The sequence below is a fragment of the Penicillium rubens genome, assembly GCF_028828025.1.
Source record: "Penicillium rubens strain IBT 27055 chromosome Unknown utg000002l_segment0_segment0, whole genome shotgun sequence".
NCBI classification, from domain to species: domain Eukaryota; kingdom Fungi; phylum Ascomycota; class Eurotiomycetes; order Eurotiales; family Aspergillaceae; genus Penicillium; species Penicillium rubens.
The window spans coordinates 7,886,153-7,910,125 of record NW_026890600.1 but is presented as its reverse complement, the minus strand read 5'-3'; the positions used below and the strand labels follow the sequence as shown (position 1 = coordinate 7,910,125).

At 50.0% G+C, this 23,973-nt stretch overlaps 8 protein-coding genes across 8 annotated transcripts; 2 read left to right on the top strand and 6 right to left on the bottom strand.

Moving 5' to 3' along the window:
- Nucleotides 1–374: 374 nt before the first annotated feature.
- N7525_005416 (uncharacterized protein) lies at nucleotides 375–1,406 on the top strand (the record flags this gene model as incomplete). Its single annotated transcript, XM_002564792.1, has 5 exons — nucleotides 375–410; nucleotides 459–776; nucleotides 824–985; nucleotides 1,038–1,230; nucleotides 1,288–1,406. 5 exons carry the CDS (start codon nucleotides 375–377, stop codon nucleotides 1,404–1,406), a joined length of 828 nt encoding a protein of 275 aa, XP_002564838.1.
- Nucleotides 1,407–1,691: 285 nt separating this feature from the next.
- On the bottom strand, nucleotides 1,692–3,798 carry N7525_005415 (Major facilitator superfamily domain general substrate transporter; the record flags this gene model as incomplete). The annotated part of the gene is made up of 9 exons (XM_061213397.1): nucleotides 1,692–1,733; nucleotides 1,788–1,845; nucleotides 1,903–2,113; nucleotides 2,164–2,322; nucleotides 2,379–3,037; nucleotides 3,092–3,349; nucleotides 3,413–3,465; nucleotides 3,543–3,623; nucleotides 3,685–3,798. The coding sequence occupies 9 exons, from the start codon at nucleotides 3,796–3,798 to the stop codon at nucleotides 1,692–1,694; spliced, it is 1,635 nt and encodes a 544-aa protein (XP_061070418.1).
- Nucleotides 3,799–7,463: 3,665 nt separating this feature from the next.
- On the bottom strand, nucleotides 7,464–8,522 carry N7525_005414 (uncharacterized protein; the record flags this gene model as incomplete). The annotated part of the gene is made up of 2 exons (XM_061213396.1): nucleotides 7,464–7,704; nucleotides 7,762–8,522. 2 exons carry the CDS (start codon nucleotides 8,520–8,522, stop codon nucleotides 7,464–7,466), a joined length of 1,002 nt encoding a protein of 333 aa, XP_061070417.1.
- A 1,310-nt stretch (nucleotides 8,523–9,832) lies between these two features.
- N7525_005413 (uncharacterized protein) lies at nucleotides 9,833–10,904 on the bottom strand (the record flags this gene model as incomplete). The annotated part of the gene is made up of 2 exons (XM_002564794.2): nucleotides 9,833–10,391; nucleotides 10,450–10,904. 2 exons carry the CDS (start codon nucleotides 10,902–10,904, stop codon nucleotides 9,833–9,835), a joined length of 1,014 nt encoding a protein of 337 aa, XP_002564840.1.
- A 461-nt stretch (nucleotides 10,905–11,365) lies between these two features.
- On the bottom strand, nucleotides 11,366–11,627 carry N7525_005412 (uncharacterized protein; the record flags this gene model as incomplete). Its single annotated transcript, XM_061213395.1, has 2 exons — nucleotides 11,366–11,529; nucleotides 11,567–11,627. The coding sequence occupies 2 exons, from the start codon at nucleotides 11,625–11,627 to the stop codon at nucleotides 11,366–11,368; spliced, it is 225 nt and encodes a 74-aa protein (XP_061070416.1).
- Nucleotides 11,628–12,340: 713 nt separating this feature from the next.
- N7525_005411 (threonine/serine exporter family protein) lies at nucleotides 12,341–14,494 on the bottom strand (the record flags this gene model as incomplete). The annotated part of the gene is made up of 1 exon (XM_002564795.1): nucleotides 12,341–14,494. The coding sequence occupies one exon, from the start codon at nucleotides 14,492–14,494 to the stop codon at nucleotides 12,341–12,343; it is 2,154 nt and encodes a 717-aa protein (XP_002564841.1).
- A 1,093-nt stretch (nucleotides 14,495–15,587) lies between these two features.
- N7525_005410 (uncharacterized protein) lies at nucleotides 15,588–16,833 on the top strand (the record flags this gene model as incomplete). The annotated part of the gene is made up of 2 exons (XM_002564796.1): nucleotides 15,588–16,688; nucleotides 16,780–16,833. 2 exons carry the CDS (start codon nucleotides 15,588–15,590, stop codon nucleotides 16,831–16,833), a joined length of 1,155 nt encoding a protein of 384 aa, XP_002564842.1.
- A 295-nt stretch (nucleotides 16,834–17,128) lies between these two features.
- Nucleotides 17,129–20,512, bottom strand: N7525_005409 (glutamate dehydrogenase (NAD(+)); the record flags this gene model as incomplete). The annotated part of the gene is made up of 3 exons (XM_002564797.1): nucleotides 17,129–17,263; nucleotides 17,322–20,152; nucleotides 20,209–20,512. The coding sequence occupies 3 exons, from the start codon at nucleotides 20,510–20,512 to the stop codon at nucleotides 17,129–17,131; spliced, it is 3,270 nt and encodes a 1,089-aa protein (XP_002564843.1).
- Between the last annotated feature and the right edge of the window lie 3,461 nt (nucleotides 20,513–23,973).

Sequence of the window (23,973 nt, the reverse complement as noted above, 5' to 3'; positions counted from 1 at the left end):
TCCAGCTTAGCTGGCGAGATGCTCGTACTCATTAATCAACTATAGTAACTGATCCAGCACGACTTGACATATGTCTTGTATAGTCCTTTCCTGCGGATTCAAAAAAGAGCTCTGACAGGAGGTCTGCAATGAAGAGGCAAAATTATGCTGCATGAACAGATATATAAATATGTTTATTGCTATGAACTGCGCGACTTGGCATTTGCCCCGGGCCCCGGGCCCGCCCGGGCGGATATCTGTGCTTATTAACCCGTAGGTAACCCCGGGGCCCTACCTAAGTATGCCTGAAGGGTCTGAGAAACATCACTTAACCTCCTTCCACCTCCATCTCGAAATTTACTTGGCGACCTTCGACATTTTTCAGGGCCCTAACCATGGACCGCCCTATAGTAGCCGTAGTCACTGGCTCCGTAAGTCTCCCCTCTACTACCGCAGGCCGCCATTGACCATGATTACAGAACCGCGGAATAGGGCGTGCCATCTGTGCTGCGCTCGCTCAACAGTTCCCGGGTCCCTTGGTTCTTTATACAGCCTCTCGCGCCGGGACTTCGTTTGATCTGACTGGCCTGGCTATTTCCCCAGCCGTGAAACTTTACCCTGCTCGGCTGTCCCTCACCGACCAGGCCAGTATCACCGCCCTCACAACGATGGTCAGCAAAGAGCACCAGGGCTGCGACATTCTCATCAACAATGCCGGACTCTACTATTTCCAGGAGAACATCACTGCTGCACAACGTCAGGAAACTCTTGATGTGAACTATCGCGGCACCCTCAATGTAGGTCACCGAATCCTCTTCTCATTTGATCAACTAACGACCGCCAGGTCTGTCAAGCGTTCTTACCAATCATGCGGAACAACGGCCGCATCGTGAACGTCTCGTCTCAATCTGGACAACTCAAATACTTTGATCCTAGCTTGCAGAAGCGATTCCTGGACCCTGATCTCACCCTCACCGAGCTAGATGCTCTGGTCAACGAGTACAGCGTACGTGATTTCGACCTTCATTGCTCTCTTTCTCACTAACCACCCATTCTAGCGCTCAGCAGATCAGCACACTGCGACCGCATCGGGCTGGCCCCCCTTAGCCTACTTTACCAGCAAGGCTGCCCTGAACGCCGCAACGCGGATTTTGGCCCACAAAAACCCTCATCTACTGATTAATTGCTGTTGTCCTGGATGGGTGGTCACGTCGCTGGGTGCGCAGGCGGGCCAGCCGCCCAAGTCTATTGGTAAGTGCGGGGCTTTCTCCTGAGGTCTCCCGGGCGTGTCGCTTACACTTTCCTTAGAGGAGGGAGCGAGAATTCCAGTGCGACTGGCAATTGACGATATTGGGAAGATTAGTGGGCGGTACTGGGCGAATGATTCGGTGGCTAGTACGGGCGATGGGAGAGTTCAGAATTTCTAGTATTCTCTCGTTACTAGCCAGCCTACGCGTGGGCGACTCCAGTAAAGGAAGTCCAATTATGAGCTTCAACGTTTATTCTCCAATTGACAAGTCTCATAGAAACTATTTAGTCCTTTATCATTCCAATTCCCCTTCCAGAACAGCAGACCTTCGCTATTTCGATCCCAAAATTATAAATTAGTCGCCTTAGGAACCACGATGCAGCATAGAATGAGAAACAACACATCATACCACAAAGATGAAAAAAGCCTTCCCCGAAAAAGACTTGGGGGCAATGCAGACATCTCACGCACCGCCCGCAGCGGCCGAGACGTTGCACTTTTTATGCTGTAAACACCACTAAGTAAAAGGACCCAAATTCCAGCAATCCACGAGACTTACCGACATAAAGATCGAGCATACCAAGCTCGCAGCAGCGGCGACATACACGCAGATAAAGCTTTCCAAGGAAAAGTCAGTATATCATCCACCAGAAAAACACACAACGAACACTTACATGTTGTGCCATGCGGACACGATGATGACCAGCGCCTGATCACGCAGCTTCTCAGACAGCGAGGAGAGCAGCTGACCACTCGTTCCGGAGACAATCTGCCTGACTTGCGATTGCGGATACTCCGGGAGCAGGGCGAACAGGTCGTTGGATGCAAGGTTGACGAATATGGCCCCGCTGATAGATAGGCCTAGCGTCATGCCACTTAGTTGGGCTATCCAGTTGGGTTAGCTGGGAATATGCTAGAGAAGCAAATCAACGAACCGAGTAGCATAAGAGTCAGTCCATTGGGTGCCTCGGCCGGGACCACGACAGCCTGGATGACGCCAAATGCGGCCTGGGTGTAGGCGCCAGCTCCAAGTCCCAGCACAATCTCAAGTCCATAGATCACGCCTGAATGGGTGTCGACATGGACAATGGTAGCTGTTGGTCGGCGGTATTAGCACTTGGTTGTTTAAAAAACGTATTCCGCGACTTACACATCAAAACAGCCGGGATCAAGGCAATTATACTACCGCCCACGTACCAGGGCTTGTAGTAGCCGACATGGGACATCATGACACCGCTAAGGGGAATGGTAGTAATTAGCAGGAAGATGAACGGGAGTAGACGGACGGCAGATTGTATCGCATTGTCTCCTTGGGTGAACTGGAAATAAATAGGGACGTAGTAGACACTGACATAGGAAACAGCGCCTACTGCCGCACAAGAGATAAAGAGTAAGACGGGCTCCTTCTGAGTGAAGAGGTGGATTGGCAAAATGCGTCTATCGGTCGAGGTGGCAATGTTGAAACCCTGTTGGAGACCGAAGATAATCCACAGAACGCCGGAAACAACGAACAGCGCGACCGTCTGCCCGCTGTCCCATGGGTAAAGAGTCCCACCGAAGTTGATGCCCATTACCAGAGTAGTAAATGCTCCAACACTGAGTATGGTGCCTACCCAGTCCAAGGTGGCCAGTTTCTGCCATCGCGACGTTCCAGGTAGTGGGTCGTTAGATGGGATGACGAATAAATAGGTTGGCAGCAAGATGGCGCCGAACAGCAGGTTGATGTAGAATGCCCAGCGCCAAGTATATAGCTCAAAGGCGCCGCCGACAACAGGACCCAGGACCGTTCCGAGACCCCAGACCAAGCCACTAGGATGAACCGTCAGTGTACGATTCGTCGAGTTTCGGAAAAAGCAGGCTCACCTCAAGCTTAACCATTTTGGGCGTTCTTGGCTGGAGGTGTTCATAGAAATTAGAGCAAGCAGGCCAAAATACATCCCATTACCGCCTGCTCCAGCAAAGACTCGCCCGATGATCTCGGCGTCCATCGTGGGCGCCCCGCCACAGAGTGCAGAGGCTGCCATAAACACGATGGTGGATACAATGAACACCCACTTGGCATCAAAAAGTGTGTAGATTTTACCAAATGGCAGGATCATCGTCATTCCCCCGATCATAAACCTATACAGTGGAGTTTGTCAGCCCTCGACATCTCTCCAATGCTCACACCTCTCATCCACGTACCCGACCGATAGCCATGGCAAATCTTCGACCGCGTTGAAATCGTTGACAATTTTCTGTTGGGAGGAGACGGACAATATTGGTAAGTATATACCTCTCGTAGAGAGTTGAAATGGAGAGGTGGGGGGCGTACCGGAGCGATGTTGGCAACAATTGTATTGTCGAGCGAGTAGACGAAAATGGCCGTCAGGGTACTGAACAGAAACAAAAACCACTAACACAGTCATTGATCTCGTTAGCCCGACCTTGGGAAGCAACCTTGGAGCCAAACTTACCTTGAAGCCGGTGATTTGCCGCTTTTCCTGTGAATCCAGCGATGAATCACCCTGGGTGAGCTTTTCTGCATCCTGAAGTGACTCGGGCCGAGAGGAGGTAGATGCTTCAGCCATCAGAATGGATTAAAGTAAAAAAAACCTGTAGGAACAAACATTAATGCGATACAACCGTAAACGGTAGGTATATAACTCCGTATATGAAATTCCCGGAACATTTCAGGGGAAGAATTTGTCACCCCGGGCCAATTTCTTTCCGCAATAAAGGATACACTATAGCACCTCGGCACCTTTTATCAGTCCAAGATCCAGCATTCCATCAAAAGTTGCCGACTGTACGTCGGTCCGCTTCGTGATTCGTCGATTGCCTCGTCCCTTGCCGAGGCGGAGACTTTTATAGATCTTCGGCAGATCTACACTCCGGGGCCGATCCGCAGTGGAGAAACCTTGAAAAGTCTCCGCCTTTATGACCTAAGAGCCCTAATTCCTCTGGGTCTACGTACTATTCACACCTCACAGAACTACTTTGTCTCTACTGGTGACAAGCAGTTTGATTTTTCCGTATTAAATTCTGACCGCTTTGTACACAGTCAATTTACCATTACCTCATCTACGAATTCCACCTAGCCCTGGAGACTAGCAGCGATTACTAAGTTCCTGCATGGCAGAAATTGCTGTAAATTTGGCTCTTCTCTCACTTCGCACCTGCTCCATTCCTTGTATCTCAGTTCAAATTGACTACCCATAACAGATGAAGCTCAAGGCCCACAAAAAAGGGCACTCCAGAGTCTGTACCTTCCCTCTTCGTTTCTTTAACACATCCTTTTCTTCACACGTCAACCGCCATTTTTTGCGAGGAAAAATGGCGTCGCTAAACGCTGATGGCTCTCCAGGCCCGGATATCTCTCTTCCTGGGCCGTTTTTCGTACCGTCCCTTCCTCATCTTCTATTATGAGCAAACTTCCAGATAGGTACGTCGTTCAACCACTTTTCCCGTTTCCAGTTGCTCTACAGCGGTGCCAAAACTCATGTCGAGTCTCCTCAGTCGAAGTCAAAAAACTAGTGGCTTGTGGTTCTCGGTTTGGCCCAATCAGCTATACGAAAACTCGATGAAGATCACAGTTATTTCGAGGCGCGCTTATCTCATTTATCGTAAGCACGCGAACTATAAGTAGGAGGAAACGCAACGGCGGCGTGACCGTGACGAGGAATACCGGGCATTTATGGCTGACTTTGGAAAGGTATAAGGTTCTTATTCCCTTAATAAAGCTGTTGCTAATTAAGATTCCAGCGGGCATACGATCTCCAAAGGCGCCCAGCGTTGCCGACGCGGACAAGACATCATTGAAGTCTCCCCGCATGTTTCCCAGACATCCTTTTACACGTCTCAACCACATCAGTTACACCTCACTTTCGCCTAATATCCAGCATAATTTGTAACCCATTGATTTAAAATTCACCCCTCTTACAACCCCCCATCCTTCTCTCAACACCATCCAACCACCCTCCTCAAACCTGACTTTATTACTCGACTCCCACGCACTCAATCCAAACTTCCCCTCCTTACCAACCCAGGCAAGATGACCAAAACAAAACGCAAGATGGACACACCTCCCCAACCACCTCAACAGCAAGCCCGAGTATCGGTTTGCATAGGAAGGACATGCCGGGCTGATCAAGATAGTCCCTATAGGGGCCGGTTATGTTACAAGATTGAATATTATCTCATGACGACCGAAGTACACGACTGTTGTCAGGACTGGTGCCGTCTGTCGGAGATCAGACTACAGGATATTGGTGACTTGACCAGTGATTAACAAGCGCAACTTAATATCCGCGTTGGCACGGGTAAGATCTACACGCTTCTCTTTATTGACTCCTTATGTGCTAAGCTCCTACAGCGCTTGAATTCGACGGAGGTCCGTATCACTCCTCGAAGAAAAAACCTGATCTCTTTATGCGCTCGAGTCGCGACCGTCTGCCGTCCTTGGTTATTGAATCAGGTTGGAGCGAGTCGTGGGGTGCATTACAGAGTGACATGAATCTTCTACTGGTCGGAGGTAACGGAAAGAAAGATAGAGGTAACGGCACTGCCAGAAGCTGAAGATACCGTAACCAGCTGTCGAGAACCGCTTGGAGAATCCCTCTAGACAGGATGATTTTTTATGTCATGCAGACTGAGCCTGTGTTTTGTCAGTTTGCTAGTCCTTTATTATTGCAGGCCTTTATAAAGGCCCTAGTTTCCATACCAAGAGTTTCTTCCTCCTCCTCCATATCCCTAGTAGCATATAGCCTTAAGAGACCCTAGTGGTTGAAAACCCATAGATGCATTATTACATTATCGTTAGACACTTAGAGCTTCCTGAATTGCCGGGCCACCCTGCTTCCCAATTTTCACGAACGGAATAAGAAAGACCGAAATCCCAGTCGCCACCGCGGCGAAGCGAAAGGTGAAGAGATAAGGAACGAGATCAGTGATTGTGGCGTTCGCTTTTTCCTTGAAAGAAATGTATATTGCAGTTGAAATCCCCAGTGATAGATTACCACATAGCCTGGTAATAGTATTGAATATCCCACCCGCAAGCGACTGCTGCTCCGGCAGCGAGTTCATAACGTACATCTGTATAGCTGTTAGCATCTCCAAGTCTCATTTATTTAAAAGGCTACGGCCGCATGGAGTAGCCACCATGCGCTGCGGGCCGGTACAAACTCACATTTGTTACGTTATACTGTATATCCATCCCAGTGACCATTAATATCAGGCTTGGGAAGATATACGCCCAGTACGCCGCCTCTTCTCTCATAAAACTCAGGATGAGGAAGGCTACCGTGTACGCCACAGTGCCGACTCCCATTAGGGCCTGATTGCTTACTTTGTGGAGAACAAAAGCACAGACAACATTGACCGCTATGCCGCCAATGACCATGGGTAGCAGTTCAAGGGCGATCTTTATAGCAGAGTCTTTGCGGACATTCTGGAGCAATAGGGAGAGCCAAAATGAAGTAGCGGAGAACCCCATCTCCCCTAAGCATTGCACAGTGACCACCTGCGCGTAATGTGTTCCGTCAGCGAATTGAGTTGACACTATTCCACTAAAAAGACCGCTAAAAAGACCGCTAAAAAGACCGCTAAAAAGACCGCTAAAAAGACCACTAAAAAGAATGTTATACGTACCGCGGAAAATGTTCGGTTCTGACATATAACGAGCGGCATTAGCGGGAATTGCGCTCTTGACTCCCACCATACGAAGCAAACAAGCAGGGTGGACCCAACACAAAGCAGTGCGATTACATATCCCGTACCCCAGCCATGTGGAGCATTACCTGCAAGGCTCCGAATAGTCAGCACCAGTATTCTACGTGGAGTGAAACTAGTCATACTCACGACAAAGAAGCAGTCAGTGACGCAAACCCGACAATGATCAATACCGTCCCTATGACATCGAACTGTCTCAGGGACTCGATAGTCAGGGGTACATTATTGCCCTCGTCCGGCGGGAAAGCCCACGCGCCCACTATAGTGAAGATAGCATAGAGGACGGCAAGGGCGCGGAACGACGTCTGCCACGTGGAAATATTTGCCGCAATGCCAGATATAACCATACCTCCTACGTACCCCAGTGGATTCCCGGCACTGAAGCATGCAAAGGCGCAATTTTTGCGGACAGAAGAAGTCTCATACACAGCGCCAAGTTTGCCGATTGCAGGTGGAACCACGCTGGCGGAGAATAGCCCGATGACACCCGAGAAGACATTTAGCTAGATCGGGGAGGAGGCGAGTCTTAGATCCTTTGGTCCTCTTCTTCAGTTGCACGGAGAGCGATGGCCAGAGCCAACTTGGCAAAATATTGGACGTCTTCCATGTCAGTGATGAGATATGGGCCATATCGGCGAACTTCAACAAACTCGTCTTGCTTCACAAGGCGTTTTCCCGGATCACCCTGCATATATTGTCTATACCCGTCCTTGTAAGAGGCGTTGAGCAGGTACATCTCAGCTCCATTCTGGGCAAAAAGCGTCACCCTAATAGTTAAGTCAACATAGAAACTCAAATACAGCGACATTAATCCATAGACTCACCTGTCCTTCGAAAGGCTCTTCTTGGGATGCTCATTCAATAGGGCTGCAACCATTTCCATGGTCTCCTGCCAAGAGACGTTCGGTTCATGTTGTTCGCGGTATAGAGCTTTCGCTTCAATAATTGCTTGGGCTCGAAAGGTTGACCTCGACTCTAGGAAGCCGTCTACCTGGCAAGACAAGCTAAAGACATCCGATCTGAGTATACCGATTTCCTTGTCCCTCTTGACATCCCTGAAGTCGAAGGTCAATTTCACTCGAGCCGGATTCCAGTCACTATCCACATCACGGTGCTTTGCGCAGACTGCTTGCAAGAAGTTGATAAGTGAAGCATTCACAAGCTCTTCATTCTTATCATAGGCCCTCTCATTTTTCGTTGGCCCTCGATTTAGAAACTGGGACAGCCGTTGTTGCTGCTCGTAAGGGATCCAAAAAGTCCCAAGATTAGCGGTGTTCTTTGGCGGGATCCCTTTGTCAATTGCGTCTAGATAGTTGTTGAATTCTTGGACGCCTTCCAGGTACTCATCAGCTTTGCGAAACTGCGCATCTATTCCTAACTTCGTTTGAACATTCCTTCTGTCGGAAGAGGGGACCTCCGGCCAGATTGTTCTCAGTAGCAGAAATTCCTCCTCAACTACCTTAGAGCCTGACCTGAACGGGCCTCTGGTGTGGACGCTCGTCCTCAAATTGACCCCTGCTTTCTGGGCTGCTTTTTTCCATTGCTTGATATTCATGGGGATCTCGATTGGCTGATTTGGGGGCATTTTCGAAAAGTTGGATGCGATGTTGGTGCTGTGGGATTGACAGTTGCTGGTTGGCGAAAAGAGAGCTTGTCTGGGGAGAAATGAGGGGAGAAGGAGCGGGTCAATGGAAAGAAATCCTAGGTGTTTGCTAGGTGTTTCCAGGCTTGTTGTCATTGCTACTAGTATTACACATATCAAATCAAAGCTACTTATCTCAGCAAGAACATCCCGAGGTCCCTCCAGGCTTATCTATGAGCTTCACTTCATCTCACAACGTCAGGCACGAGGTTACCTTCCCCTTCCCAAAAGGGAAGGGCCTTGAAAGCCCTCTCCCTACATTCTGCAAATCAACAGATGCGTCTAAGATGACTAAAGCCTCCATCCACAAACTGGGCCTGAGAGACCTACCTAGGTAGGTACCTAGGTAAGCTCTCTAGGATTAATCAGCACACTTATCTGGCTACCTGTGGGTTGTTACTAGTGAGGCAGTTGAAACGATGAGATCTGGAGGAGTTGGACTTGGGCACAAACATTACCAGGTTGGGATGATAAATCTCCCACGCTTCTGGATCTTTCCTTCTTTCCTCTTCCTAGCTTCGATGCTCTCGTCGGTAGGCACCGAATGAACCAGTTCTTTTCGATCGGCCCGTAACCCGGGTGCGGCTTTTCTCTCCCCCGAACATAGTTAGTTGCATAAATACGTATAGCACGCTTCGTATTAGCTGGTGCATAGAAGACCATAGCATACTTGCATATAGGCACATCATCAGTTGCATACAGATTCTTGAGCTGGAAACATGCTGATAGTTATCCGTCATCCTCCTTTATGGAACAAAATGCTTGGAATTAGCCTCAAAGATTGCTCGCGAGGCCTCCGCTTCTATAATGGTCGATTGCTTAAGAGCATACCCGCCGTAGAGCCTTACGAAGTATAGTCCTTCCTTAGGCCCTACTCCTGGTATTTGGTACAATACACTAGAACGAGGTACTTGCCTAGGTATAGGAACACTAGGCGATAGCTCGAGCTAGATACGTTGATTATACGGTGTTCTGAATATTGCTTGAAGAATGATGGGCCCCCTAGTAGAGCCGGCTTTTCATTTTAAGCGTTATAGAGATCGCCTACGATTGATTACCTTGCGGCTAATTTTCGCGCAGTCGCGAATATTGTAATCGTACGCTTAGACTTTAGAACATTAACGCTCGCTTACGTACGGATGTAGCGTAATTGAGGACTTATTAAGAGGGCGCTTTAAGTCCGTAATATTGCGTAATAGGATGAACGTTTCTTTGTATTGCCAGGGAAACCTTTCTTATCTAGCAGCCAAATATCATTTTTGTGGAAAAAGATTTTCTTTGTTCGATGCGAAGAGCGAGGCTTGATGCTGAACGCGAGGAGATGGCGACTGCTCATCAACTAGAACAGGCTCGATTTCTGGACCATCTCGGGGTTTGCAATTGTTGTAGCGAACGAAAAGCTTTATCTTTTCATCACTGTCTACAAAATCGTAGATCGGCGAGGATCTGACAAGCAAGGTACCGGAGTTATCGAATTTAGCCTGTAGGAGACGGCCGTGCCTTGGCCCAAAGAGCGAGATGACGAGTACTGGGAAGAGTGAGGTATTCTCGAATTCTGGCTGTTCGAGACGGCAGTAGAGGACGTTTGCAATAGGCGCTAACTCGCCATGGAGTAGTTCATTTTCTTTAGCCTTTGCACCAGTGAGAGTCAAAAGTTTGATGTGAGGGCGAGTGGTCTTCGGATCCTCGAAATCGTCAAGCCATTGGCAAGTAGAATAGGCGTTCCATCTCGGAAGATCCTGAGGCTTTGAATGTCCAAGCTTAAAACCGCGTAACATTCCTGTTGGAGTCTCGTGGAAAGAGTTCTCGGCCCTAATAGCCTATGTTAGCGACTTATTAATTAAGTATAGAACGACCTCCGGAGACTCACTTGATACTATCCCAATGCGAAAGGTCCTTTATTGAGGATTCCGATCTCCCACTCTTCCTTTCGGAATTTGACTCGAAGACCTTAAGATAGAATAGAATTTGACCAGCTCTCTCCCACATCAGGCAACTCTCTGAAACCCCGCCTGGGGGGTCATTAAAAGTGCCCTTGAAGTCGGTGATGTAGCGATGCTCGTCCTTCGAGAGTTCTTTTTTGTCGATTTTGTATGTTTCAAGCTCTTCCTGGGTGAGTGGCGGGAAGAGACAAGCTTCGGAATCGGTGAATTTGTGATCCTCCGGATCGACGGATTGAACGGACACTCGGATTTGAGCGAGCTCAGTGTGCGTGTAGGCAGGCTTGGACCGAGACTGGAGCTCTTGGATGATGGATCGCGCTGCTTGCTTGTACTTGTCTCTTAGGCGAGCACGTCCCTGCGAGTCAACCAGGGAAGAAGCCATGGTGAACAATAAGGAAGAAAGGGTGATATTGTTGAGGCATAAAGACAGAAAGATGACTTTGTGGGTGGACTTGAGAGCTGGAGACGAAGATGTGTGGATAAGACCCGTGGACTGATGAAAGAGGTAGGTAATCGTGCCAAGCCCACCAACACTAACAACCCGTGTTTGGCACGATTACAACTAGCATGTGAAGGCCCACCCGGGCGGGACCCTGTTATTAGTCACGTGATCCTGGCTCGCCGTACAATACCCGACCGAAAAGCATCACCAAACAAAACAGAGAAAAGATGCAGTTGGATCACCAAACAGCCATGCGCAGGGAGGCGCTAACTGGAACGGGCACGCTAAGCTATTTTGCGTAATTCACCGTCACCCGAGTATACGGAGTACGCCTGTCCGACGAGCTCGTATATCGCCGCCAAAAATTTGTCTAATAAGCAACTTCTGGAACGTTACCCGCTCTACTTTGACAGTAACGTCCAGCTGCGCGCTTCGCGGACACCCCAAGATCCCGCCCCGCTGGTTTGGGCTCTCGGGGTCCCTTCGTGGTCGTCACAAAAACGGTGGCCCTTACCGGCGAGCGCTTTGCCGACCTGGCTGCGAGCTGGCTTGACAAGACGGCCGTCTTATAAAAACATGAAGGTAACACCAAGTGCCTTTACCGTCGGCCACATCGTCGCTAGCAAGGATTTCGTGGCGCAGCCGCGCCAAACAACTTGCCATTCAGCTTGACAACTACCGCCGGGGTGCACACCCCTGGTCACTTGACTTTGACGCGGATACACTGGCCCGCGTTGATATCAGTATCATACTGACCCCTGCACTTGCAGTGAGACCGGCCCTCTCCAAACTTCGAGTCCGCAGCAGGCCACGGAAACCGAGACTTTCGAAGCTTCTGAGACCGACACTGATAAAGAGCGAGAGCTCATCAAGGCCATTGAAGTAGTGAGAGGACTGGGTATACTGATCATCTCGGTATAGACATCCCGTACAAATTGTAGGACTTCGATATATGCATCGGTAACGTCTTCATTCATAAATGCAAAGCCAACAATAAAGGTTTTCCTGGTTCTAGACATCCCGGCGATATCTATCATTGGCATCCTGAAGATATTAGTCTTTTACGTACCTCGGCATGGTGACATCTCGGTGTTAATCAATTAGTTCAATTGCGAAATCGAACCAAAGCGGTGTTGATCGGTAGTTGAATGCGTCGGGTCTGTGGTGAAATACATGTAGCTTTATCAATCTCGTCAAACGAGAAGAAGTGGGATGGATATTGAAGCTATCATGATACATGTATGCTGAGATGGTATATTGATAAGAAAATGAAACGCTTTCTCCGCGGGGAAATCAAGACGCCAATGCAAATGACACGATATAAACAAACAACACCTGAAGATATATCGCGAGATGATACAAATACAAGCCCAACTCTACAAACTAAAGATCCCACTCCTCTTCTTCCCATGCGGATAAACAATCAGAGCGGAGATAAACAGCCCAACAGAAATACCAATAGCTGTCTGGATCATACCATATCCCAGCGAGGTAAGCGAGCTATTAGAGGTCGCATTGGTGCTAGAGACATTACCCGACGCGACAGCCTCAGCATACTCCAAGCCGGAGATAATCGACCCACCAGACGCAAGACCAGACGGGACAAGTGTAAAGATACCAGGGATAATAGCCGCAGCGGCATGACCATGCCACAACCGACTATACAAATTAGCCAGAAGGCCGATGGTGAACGCGCCCACGGTATTAGCAACCTGATTCGAGCCGAGCTTCTTCGTGCTAAAGTAATTCGTGACGTATCCACAAACACCCATGAAGATAGTCACAGGCAACTGTTTCGGCTTGGACTGATTGATCAGCGCAGCGAAGAGACAGAACAGCGCGACGAACGGGAAATGCTGGATATATTCATTTCCCCAGACCTCCGGCAGATTCGAACACGTCGATTCCCGCGTAGCATTTCGGTCCATCAGTCCGTAGACTGTCGTACCGACGGTAACGCCGTACCCGAGGAAGAGCGAGTAGATAATGGTGAAGACGAGCCTGATCGAGCCGGCATTCATCTGGTGCGACTGCAGCTCGAGACTACTGCTTAGCACGGCGAAGCCTGGTAGGATCATTGCGATGGAGGACTGCGCCATGGCCGAGAAGCAGAAGACGCGCTCGCCGTTGTGCTGGATGCTGCCGAACGCGCGCGCGATGAAGGAGGTGAGGACGGCGGCGGTGACTTCCAGTACGTTTGAGTATGTTGCGGAGTTTGGCGCGACGACGTGCTGCATGAAGCCTACTAGACAGCCGAGGATGAAGATTATAGGGAGGTCGATGGGACGGGCGCTGAAGGCGTATGGGCCGACGGCGACGCTGGCGCAGCCGGTTAGGAAGATCACGAGCCAGCGGTTGTAGCGGGGTTTGCGCTGCATGACCTCGTCTAGGTCGTGGGTTGCTTGTTCGACGCCGATGACGTCGTGGACTACGTTTTTGTAGATGTTGTGTGTCTCTGCGAGACGGGAGAGATCCAGTCCCTGGACTACGCGGATGATCTTGACCTCGGCGGTGCGGGTTAACGGGTCGTCAAAGGAGAGGAACATACATCCCGGGATGTACATGAATTGGGCTTTGATGTCCAGGACGTTGGAGGTCATCATCATGTACTCTTCGAGGCGGTGGGTTGGGGCGCCGTATTTCATTAGAGCGCGGCACAGCTGCATGATGTACTGTTGACGGGCGAGTATGGCTGCAATGTGGACGGTGAGCTTGATGTTTTTCTTGCTCTTGCGCTTTTGCTTCTTTCGCTCTTTGGGATTCGCGGGTGGGGGACCCGTGGCTCCGGGAACCCCGATCCGGCCCAGATCCATGGATGCATTGATTAAGGAGGACGTATAGCTGTGGGTTGGTTTGCTGGGGTGGTTGCCATTGTTGTACCATTTCAACTTCTCTTTCTTTCCACCCGGTGTCACTGTGCCGGATGCTGGAACGCTTTCTATGTCTGGGTCTGTTTCTGAAGCCGTGGAGACGACACTCATCCGGCTCGCAGCTTGGAGGTTGTTGGCATATACACGGAGCAGTTGTGACAGAAGTCCTCCGGGTGGACCACCGGGTGTTGCCGTCCCATCTGGGGTTCCTGGGGTTGTCGAACCCGAACGTGGTTCTTCGATACGTGGACGCCGTGGCTCCGCCTGTGACCCCATTCGTTCCACCAAGAGTCGAGCTTGTGAATCATAGTCTGTTCCTGGGAGCCGAGCTTCTTCATCGACTGCCCGGCGAGCCTCGAATCCTCGGATATCATCTGTTGCTCCATAGTACTCTGGTAGCATCGGCGCATCCAAGCCGTCGGCATCTCTTTCGTGGGGTCGTCCGAGCTTCTCGGCTATTGTGCCAGCGCGATTCCGAATCCGCCGGCTTGCTGTCCGCCATCTTTGGGAAGTAGAGATGCTAGGGTTCCGGCTGTCCTCGTCTAGGTGGATGTTCTCTGTGTTGGTATCGAGATTGTGCTCCTTGTCTTCGGTTCGGTCTCCCTCGGGAATGTCCGCAGAGGGCGAGGTCGACGGAAACTTTTCCTGCACGTCCGACATGACGCTGCACGGCGAAGTTGGATCCCTCGGGGAGTTGGCAGAAGTGTGTGACTTGTGTCCTTTCTAGATGGGAATGGTAGAGTAATCTTCTGTCGGCAAAGCCAATGCAACGGTCTAGTGGCAGCCCCACAAACGGTCGGACTTCAGAAAGAAGAAAGAAAGTGAAATTGGGGGAAGTGGGTTTGTCCGAAATGAGGAGAACCTGGTTCAAGGCCCCACGTAATGCAATTGAAGTTCTGGCCATACGCGTTCAATTGGAATATCATCTGTTCCTGGCCTGATCCGATTGGGGGAACAGAGCATATCCCGGAGATCCATGAATATCTGATAGGCTGATAGGCTGATCTTATTTCTGACATCAGATGACATGAAAGAAAACAAGCTTCTTAGCTACTAAGCTGCACTAACTGTGTTGATTTCTATACATAGTTCTTATATGAACATACCTACCTAGGTAGGTACATATCACACATAATACATAGCAGTGCTAACAACCTAAACACAGTTCTTTAAAAGTCTCAAATGTCTCCGTTTCCTAAAAAAAGCCGGCATTTGCCTTGGCCTGGACTGCGCCTCCATCGGCATAATGTGGGCCCACTTGAAGAATCGAGAATGTTCATGTTGGGATTCTAATTGGGCCTATATATGTAGAGAGGGTGAACACATATTTTATTAAGGACATTCTAACTATAATTAAAGGGCTAGATGGATAACAGTCCTTGTATGTTCGGTAGTAAATGTGGTATATCCGTTATATCCTTATAATGTATGTACGTAGGTAAATAAGGTAAATAACTAAATAACCTTGGATTGTCTGAAATAATTACTTTAATCTTATTTGTATTCTACGTAGATCAGGCATATAGGATTCTATAGTTCCTTGTTTATTCCTACTGTCTCGTACTCCTAATTGGTGACCCTACATCATCATCATCATCATCATCGTCATTATCATCATCATCATCATCATCACCACTATCATGACCGACCATCATCACCCTCTCTAACTATTTCTATATCTCTACAATCCACAATCTACAAAATAAATCAATCCCTATATAAACATCACCCACAAACCTATCATCAAAACTTGATGCCAAACTCCAAATCCAAGTCCAACCCCCTCACAACCCCCGCAACACCAATAGCCCTCCAACCCCACCACCTCCTCTCCCCACCCGCCGACCTCCTAACCAACACCGCAACAACCCTAACAATAACCCCAACCCAAGATACCAAATCCCCCTCACAAACCTTCACCATCCACCGCATCCGCGCACACGAATCCCCCGATAGCCCAGACCGCACCGTCCCCCTCTACACCGTACACGGGAAACCATGGCCGAACACAAGCCGCGTACTCTGCGACACAGAGGGCATACCGGTCCTCGTACTACGACGGGTCTGGTTATCGCGGAAATGGGTGGTTCGGCGGCCCGACCAACAGGGGGAATTGTTAGTTGCTTCAATGCCGTGGGGTGATGGGCCGGGGTCTATAATTGGGGTTGGGGGTGGGTTTAGACTCGAAGTTCGGTTTGTGAATGCGCTTGCGGCTATGTCGCGGTCGGTTGTAGGAGAGGGAGCCGGGACTGTATCTGGTTCTGTGGATGAGCCGCCGCCTTATAGTGCTGTTTCTGGTGTTGGAGTTGGTCGTGAGGGGGATAGGAATACGGATACACATGCAGATGCAGATGCGGGGTTGACGCAGAGGAATGAGAAAGAGATACATTCCCATCCCGCTGGAAGTCTAATAACATCACCATGCGCCAGGCATACGTGCCATCCTTGTTCCCCCTCCCTCCTCCCATCCTACGACTCTGTTCGTCGAGACTCGCCTAATTCCCTGCGCGATCTGCTCGATGCCGTCGAGCTGCCGCAGGAGCCGGTGCCGGCTGTCTTGTTTCGTTCATCTACGTCTACTTCCTCGTCGCAGAATGCCAGTGCCAGTACCAGTACCAGTACCAGTACTAGTTCTGATCCTGGAATAGGATCAGGACGTACCAATGCAGAAGCCTCGGGGTCGAAGGTTGAGTTGAGAGTGATGCAGCTAGCTGCATCGGGTACGGGTGTCATGATGGGTAACCAGAAGATCATGCACATCACGCGACACAATGCGATGGACTACAGTAAATCCAAAGCGAGGTTGAGGCCGAGATGGGAGGTTGAGGTTGCTGAGGGTGTTGATTTGCTGCTGGTAAGTTTTTCTTGTTTCAATAAAGTGAAGCGGGCGACATCATTTTTCATGCGTCGGAATATTAGAAAGGATATACTGACAACCCGTGTAGGCAGTGAATATCGTGCTGATTATGTCCGAGTCGTCTCAGAACAGATGGAGGTAAACAGTGTGTAAGGGAGTTGATTGGTGTAATATAATGGGATTTGCATGATAGGACTAGACTGCCAGTTCCAATGGGTAAGAATTCTTGATTCTAAAGGATCATCTCGCCCTCTCTCTCTTCTCTCACTCGTCAAACTTTTTTTTAACCATACATTCGTCAAGGGAACAGATCTTCTTTTGTTCCGTATTAAGTATTTCGTTGACCTGGGAAGTCTTTCTCGTCAAAACAAAAACAAAAACAATGTCAAAACGGTCAAACCGAGCACATTCGCAACAGGAATGTCTAACTCCAAAGCTTACGACTGAAGCTTAGCCAGGCGCTTGGTCATGAAGTCAAAGAAGGAGAACTGGCTGGGCTGGTTGCCGTACTCGTACACGAAGCGGCTGGCCAGGTAGCTGCCGAAGATGGCACGGAGGTAGTTCTCAGGGACCTAAGAGTAATTAGCGAGAATTCCAAAAACAATATTAAAGAGGGAAGGGGAGGCATACACGTTCCAAGATGGTCTCCAGACCAATCTTGTCCAACAGACGACGGGGCAGAGCGTCGCCAAGCACAGAGCGACGGAGCGCAACATTGTCCCAGAGCTCGGTCATCTGGAGTTCCTCGTCAAGCTTGGTGATGGCCAAGCTGAGACGGTCACTGAGAACACTGCGCAGCACACCAGTCTGCTCGTGTTCGCGCCAGATGGCCTCGAACTCGAGAGCGGCGTTCGCCTGGATGACCTCCTGCACCTCACGGACGTAGGCCTTGTAGAATTCGGGGACACTGCCATCCTCGCGGATGCACATGTGCTCGACGAACTCGTCATCGTTGAAAGACAGCGAGGCCAAGACTTCCAGGGAGGAAGATGTCACACCACCCTTGTTGGCGGAGGCATCCTTGTACAGGATGCAGCCGGCCTTCTCGAGGCGCAGCTTGGCGTCCTGGGTGATGAACAGGTTGGCACCTTCGACGATGTAGGGAATGATAGCCTTGTTGTCCCGGAGGAGCTTGCCGACGGAGGCCAGGTCGATGGACTCGGGGCGGCCACCGCAGGGCACGAACACATCGAACTTCTCCTGCGAGCGCAGGTGGTATGTGTTACGGAAGACCATGCCGTTGTGGACAACCTCGCCGCTGGGGAGCTTGACGTTCTTCTCGTCCACCAGGACACGGTAGCCCTCGGGGGAGAGCTTGGTCAGGTCAAACTGGGCGATCATCGCGCGCTTCTTGGCCAGGCGGATGAGCTCTTCGTGGTTCAGACCATTGGGGTCGTAGATCACACCGGATCCATCAACAATGGCTCCGTACTTCTCGTTGGAGAGAAGAATCTCGTTAGATCCAAGATCACCGTCAGGACCACCAGTCTGCAGCTTGAGTAGCGTGGAGGGGTCGACGTTCAGCTTGCGCTGGATTCCGAGCACGTACTGGCGGACTGAGAGAGTGGTCATGCCGTAAGAATCGTGGGGAATACCACCCAGCTTGGGGCTCTTGCCAGTGAAAAACGACTTCCACCAGGGAGCGCCACGGCTGCGAGCGTGCTCAGTGGCCCAGTTGACAAGCTCAGCAGTGTTCTCGTCGGGGCCCATGAAGAGGATCTCGTCCTTGCCGTGCAGATCAACAATCGGATCCTTGATACCGGGGCTGACCGGGGGCAGGAGCAGGTCGAGAATACTGTCAATGTACTTCTCGAAGGCGACCCGCGCCTTGTCCTGGTGGTCAGCATCCAAGAGGATAACACCCTTGGCACCGCCTTCGGGGATATCCTTGTTCTTGCGCTGTTGTGTATTGGCCAGGTTGTAGTTCTCATCGAACAACGAACGAGCGTTGATGTTGTATGCTTCGCCGTTTCGACTCTTGACGATACGGATACCGCCACGAGCGATATCACGGAAGCGCAGGTGGAAGCCGCGGAACTCGGAGCTGATGATCAGGAACATGCCGTAGAGAGGCTGGGGGTATTCGTGCTCTGGCAAGAAGTCCGGCTTCAAGCGGAAGCTGAGAGCCACCTTGGTCGGGGTGAAGAAGTTGGTCTTGAGGATGGAGGAGTTGAACACGCGGAAGGAGGTCATAACCATCTCGTCGTGCTCATTAAGGGCGGTACCACGGATGAGCTGCTTCAGCTTGGCGCCATCGAGGACCTCGTCGACCTGCAGACGCAGGTAACTGAGGGTGGGGAGGAAGTCATCACCAGATTCCTTGGTCTGAACGTAGTGGGTGTTGGCGAAGTCAAGGTAGAGCTTGTGGATCAGCTCGGGGTATTTGTTGATGATCTCGAAGATGTAATCAGCAGTGAAGGTCTCGGTACGAAGGCGCTTCTTGATCTTTGAGAGCAACTCTGCGTGGACACTGTTGTTGCCATCCAAAAGAGCAGCCAATGAAGTGTATTCGGAGCCCAGACGGTTAAGGAACTGCTGTACGAATACCCACGCGCAGTGAGCGTAGATTGTCTCCTGCAAGCTAAGACGACCAGTGGCAAAGTGGCCCTGGAAGCGGTTCTGAGGGATACAGTACAAAAGGGAGACCTCCTTCATGATCTGGTGGATAGCAGCCTCAATGGGAGGGAACTTGGCTGAGATCTCAGAGTTGTCAGAGGGACGCAGGTAGAGCGAAACCACAGTGATTCCGTTGGAGAAGTTCTCCAGGTACTTGCGCGAGCTGGTCAAGCGGTAGTAGTGGTACAAATCCGACAGGGCACTGAACAATCCCATGGCGGATCCCTGGCGGTAAGCAATCACCAGACGCTTTTCCCGGCTTCCCTCGATCTCGAACATCTCAATGACGGGACCGGAGCGACCAACAGCCGTGGCGATAATTTCCTGGTAGATCGTCTTGGTGTTTGGGGTAGCCTTCTGCAAGAAGCGCTTCTCGCCAATAATCTCGATGTTGGACTCATTCGGTGAGGGGTTGGGGTTGGCGAACTGGCACTTGTACACGAAGTAGCAGCGGAGCTGCTGGCCGTCGTCGCCGGGCAGAGCGCTAGGCGAGCGGAAAGTCTCCACACGGTAGCTGTTGGCACCCTTGGAGTGGTTGATGTACTTCTCATCAATGCGCTGTTCGTAGCGGGGACCATCGACAGAAACCATACCGGGCCTACTGGTGTCGATGTAGACAGCATGGTCCTCGGCCTCTTTGTCCAGGCGAATCTCCAGCTGCTTATCATCGCGGGCATAGGCGGCGACTTTGGCGGCGTAGAGAGATAGGATCTGGGTCACGATGGCATCCACCGACTCGGTCTGGAAGTAGGTATCGTCGATGCCGAGCTTGTTGTAGAACCAGGTGGTTTCGGAAATGACAAAGTCACTAGGGAAGAAGCCCTTCTCCTCCAAAATGTCCATTACTGTTGGGAATTAGCTACTTGTAACATCTCGATATCAACCAGTCAATTCCACTGACCTTGTTCCATCTGCTTCTGCTTGCCCTCGAATTTGGCCGCGATGTAGCCCGGGTCCTCCTCAGAGAGCACACGGTGCGGGGTACCAGGAATACCCAAGTGGGTGGGCTGAGGGGACGGTTGTCGCGTCGCACTTCCAACGACATGGTCTAGGTGCTTGTTATGTGGGGGAAAGCGCTGAAAACCGATGGGGGTGCCGGTGCCGGAGCTTCCATCCTGGAAGAGCTTAGGTTGAGGGCGATTAGGCAAGCTCACGCCATTGCCATTGAGACTCTCCGACTGGGAGGTAGGTAGGGGAGACGACATGATGTAGTATGTAAGGTCAATCTCTTAACACGTAAGAGCGAGAAGATGAAAGAAGCTATATTAAGTCAATCAGCATGAGCATCCATGGATGAGCTGGGATGAATCATCGACTTGGCACGTGTGGGGATGAGATAAGGCAACACAAAGAATGTGCTTATCTTGCCCGGGACATGTCCCGAGGTGATAACAGGCAAGGAGAGACAAGGAGAAGAAGAAGATCGAAAGTACTTACTGGCAAATACAATAATCACCGATCGTCGCCATGGACTGAAGGTGAGAAAAGGGAAGGATGGTTTTTGGATCAAAACTAGAAAATCCGGGGAACCCTAGTCTTTTTATACAAGACTTGATTTTCGACTTTTAACGATAATATCCTCCATTAATCCCTATTTAATTCTCTATTATAATATATTAAATATAGAACCGAATTTATTTTTCTATTATTATTACATACATCCACCCCCTTGACCAGTTATAACCGATGGTAGGCGGGAGGTTCAACCGTATAGAGGTCTCGAAGCCCATGGAGATCCGCAGTTCCACCCTGTTCCACCCCAAAACGCTCATTCTCTGTCCACTTTTGACTAAGAGCCGGCGATACTTTGTACGCTGATTGGACCTCATCGCCCCTCCTTCCGAGCTCAAGCCGATGGGAAAAATCCCGCTGCGTCATGCGGGCCGATATGAGAGGGAAAAATTGCCTCAGAGCCTGGAACGTGGCTGAGGCGGGCTATTTTACAGGAACAGGGGCAAAAATATGTGAGCGGGTGACCTGAAAAAGCCACTGGCTGAACTGAAAAGAGAATAGTCGAGGTCACCTGAGATGTCTTACTAGAGTGCATGGACGATGTATACAGGGAGAGAACACAGGGAAAACACAGGGAATGATGCAATCTCGATCGAACATCGTGGAATGCAATGTGTCATGGAGAACCCACTCGACTGGGATAAGAAACCTCCGAACTTTTTCACTGATGCTAAATGCCTCATTCATAATGTTCCAGCCAGGATGGCATACCCCCAGATCGCATCGTGATCGACTGCCTTACTCAATTCAGATCCACTGGTGGCTGTCTCGGTCCGGGGGATTTTCGCAATTAGGGGATAGTTTGACGAGTTTGACGAGTTTTAGCCAAGGCCAATTGCAATTCGATGCAAGCTTTGCGAATGTCGCCGGGCCGGCTACCTAGCCGGTGACAAACAATAATATCAGATATCCCCATGTGTATGTCATATCTCCAACTGGAGGGGCTAGGGCTGGTACCTGGATGACTTGCGGGGTAAACATAATCATCTTTCATACCTAGGTAGTGCACACGCTCGTCAGTTTCATATTGTCATTCGTTAGAAATGGCGCATTGGGACCCTTTTACCCCAACAAATATATCGTATGCATTTTTTTTACGCATCCCAAGAAATCAATGGCGGGGCCCTTACGTGATTGTGGGATCTCGGCGGGCCTGCGATTGGAAGAGCCCGCCGGCCACCGAGGGATGAAGTAATTGCCGTCCTCTAGGGGAAATGATATTCCGTCCCCGTGACGTAAATTATATCCTTCGCCTCAGGCATCAGGCATTCATCGGATTTTTCTCGTCTGGGGAGACCATTCCCGCTCGGATGGGTTCCGACCCCCCCGGGTTTTCTTCAATTCATTTGGTTTAGTCGGTTCTTCTGACACATAGAAAGGGTTCCCCATGTTTCCCAATGTTTGCGGGGGCCTGATTGGTGTGACCATCTTACACGGGCTCAGCTGGTTCACGGCTCTCTGGATGTATTTCACTAGTGTTTGCAGTTAGGGAGGACCTTGTGCAGTCAAGTCCCAAGACATGACACGGGCTCTAGCAGGTCAGGAGATCATCTGAAGAATAGTCAGGTCGCGTCTTTGAAAGCATATTCTCTGCAAGGCTGGACGAAGTGGCATAGACTTCAGGGTTGCAGGTAAAGTAGGGCTCTCATTCCTGGAAGGTCTTGGTCTTGGGTACAAACCTAAGGAATGTTATAGTAAAAATATAGATCACCGGAGACGTGCAAGGGCGAGAATAGAGCGTGATTCCAAATGCGAGATTCGTCAAATTCGTCAATGCTAATCTGTAGATCGGGCTCCCATTCAAGCGGAGTGAAGAATCAATTGTCTGGTCTCGATCTTTTCCGATCGAAGTATCCCCTGCGTATCGATCACATCATCAGCCCTGCGTTTGCCTTACTATCCTTGGCTGAACTCATACGGGCACTTATTGTAGGTATGCCCAAGACGCTCCTTATCCTCCTACCATACAGTCTGGCACCTACAAGGATATCCCGTCCGTCGATAAGGCATACGAGTTGAACTGACGTGTCGGGTAGACTAACATTGGCTTATGTATGTTCAAGTAGTCCGAATAGCTACCTATGTAGCTAGGTAGTAGTAGCCCATGATCACGTCAGCTCATAATCATGCATGGGATGTGTTGTACATATTGTACCTGACGGAATTTATCCCACAGTTGGCACCACAAATATAGAAGATGGTGAATCTAACAACACACTGGGCAGCCAACTCATCACTTCCCCTCTTCTCTACAATCTATTATTGAATGTACATAGTCAAGCATATATCTAAACGAGCGGTGAAAACGGACAAGTCACCACGCCGAGAGCCTTACGTGGTCGTGGAAAGAATGCTGACTATCTACGACGCTTGACGAGGTACATGGGGCACCTCAATAGGCTAGTATAATAGACATAGCACAAAAGTTGCTAGAACCACAACACGATTACTCCGTACATTAGTGTTGTTATTATAAGCAGATACCCCGGGGAAGCCCATCCGCGATCGAAGGGGGTACAGAATTCCCGAGAGATGCGCCCTAAATCACCGTCGGAGACCCGACACCCAGGAAATCAGGAAATCAGGAATGGACATTCTAGGGATTCTAGAGTAACACTCTTCATCCCTTTCCCCCAGATAACTTGTGAATACATATGTGATAGTGGAGTGGAGCGCATTGCATATTGAAAATAGTAGAACCACTACGCTGGCCCCTTGAATCCGGGGAAGAGAAGAATTGTGGAGTCCCTTATTCAGGCGCCGATCAACGGTCAAGGGAATTTCAGTACTTTTGTAGCTCAACGGCTTGTGCCCCTGAATTGGCAAAGGAGGTGACGATGAATCGTAGGAATTGAGAAAAACTAACCCCGAGTCATGGACCGTATCCCTTGGGCATCTCCGTGTCCGATGTGAACACATCTCAAACAAAGGATTTGATATGCGCCCCAGACTGTTTCGGCCCCTGGCGTGGTCCACTCTTCTCCCTCGAGATTTGGGCAAAACGCCAAAACTATTACAGGTTTATTTGTGGCGTCGTACAATATCCTATTTCATACGGAGTACAAGTCTTATCACTGGTGGATTGGTGAAGGTATATACTATGGCGGATATACCGGTACTTGAGCCGCCCCTATTATAAATACAACTACACATA